We start from the raw sequence: 1,353 nt of genomic DNA on the forward strand, positions 1-1,353 counted from the left end.
GGACTATTTTTTATCCCTACCAAAAATATGCTGCAAAGAGCATAATTCTGTGGATTAGGATATATGATGAATTCTTCCTTATGCGACTTGCTCTAATTCTGGGATGGTTTGAGTCGTTACTTCACAAAGAAGCTTTGTGGGTTCCTGTTTAGTGGCTTATGAGGGAGACAAAAACATGCATTGCAAAGGGGTGGGGGACCAACAACAATGCAATAACTGAGCCCAGAGCAGTTTTTCTGATTCGGTGCTTATTGGTAAAGTCTGTCTGAAAATACAGATAAATTATCCTATCTTCCAAGACAAGGCTATGTGAAAAATGGCTGTCGAAATACCACTTCCTGTTCATAGCAGACATGCTATACATTGGGAATGTGTAGAAAAATATGATAAAGTGTTATCACATCACTACAGGCTGAAACACGGCTCTGTCTGCAAAACAGGAAGGTGTGTGCGGGATAATGTCTGTCTTTAGGCACTATAGTGTGTCAAAACCACAAAGACAATGTGCAGCAAAAGATAGCGCCGGCATAACCACTTTTTTATGATTGTCTTCACAGACCGAGATCAACGAAAAGCTGCAAATACAGGAAGAGGCCTTTAATGCACGGATAGAAAAATTGAAAAAGGTCTGAGGATGGGGCGCAAGGAGAGTGTCGCTAAACTTCACAGAAACAAACAAAACCAGCCCACATAATAGACTCTCCAGAGCCGCAGATCGCCTTCATGTTGTTGTGAGAGGAAAACCAAGCCCGCTTTTATGATCCTAAGTAATTAGAAAGTATTGGCCCCAATTTTGCTATCTGTTGTCTTTTAACAGCCTCTGAATTCATTGCACCAAGTGTAATAAGAATATTTTGTATACAAGAGTTTGGAGAAGTATATATAAAAACACAATTACTTTTACGGTACACCTCTGACATTTTGACTAATAAATGCTTTTCATCTTCAAGGAAAATGAAGCCAACTTTTCTTTTAAAACATCCAGAAGTAAAGAGAAATAATAATGATTTTATCTACAATGACCCAAATGAACTGCCACATTGCCGGAGCACTGTGGAAAGGTACCGCATTACAGAAGGATAAAACTCACTAAACAATAGCAATTCAAATGCATTTGGGCTTTCTTATTTATACATTCCAGTGTGAAACCAATTTTCTGAAATTATATAATGCAGTCTGAAGCACTTTAATTTATTCTGTACTGTATTTGTTATTTCTAATCTGCTTACTCTCCCAGGAGAATGCATGACCTATATAAAAAGAAGCAATGTCTAAATGGTTATTAAAGACTAACCTATATATAGATAGTACAAATCTTAAATATAAATCAAGCTCACAGAGCTCCTAAAATTA

The 1,353-nt window shown here is 37.2% G+C and overlaps 1 protein-coding gene across 2 annotated transcripts in view; it reads left to right on the forward strand.

Annotated features, from left to right (window-relative positions):
- CABCOCO1 (ciliary associated calcium binding coiled-coil 1) overlaps positions 1-949 on the forward strand; it is a 171,544-nt gene extending 170,595 nt beyond the window's left edge. For both annotated transcript variants that reach the window (XM_045291489.1, XM_045291490.1), the window contains one exon: positions 558-949. In XM_045291489.1, coding sequence (XP_045147424.1) covers positions 558-601 — 44 coding nt within the window. In that variant the 3' untranslated portion in view covers positions 602-949. The remainder of the gene's footprint in view (positions 1-557) is intronic.
- Positions 950-1,353: the final 404 nt, after the last annotated feature.

This window comes from Echinops telfairi, unplaced genomic scaffold (assembly GCF_000313985.2).
Source record: "Echinops telfairi isolate 266 unplaced genomic scaffold, ASM31398v2 ScPeMD7_70;HRSCAF=299, whole genome shotgun sequence".
NCBI lineage: Eukaryota > Metazoa > Chordata > Mammalia > Afrosoricida > Tenrecidae > Echinops > Echinops telfairi.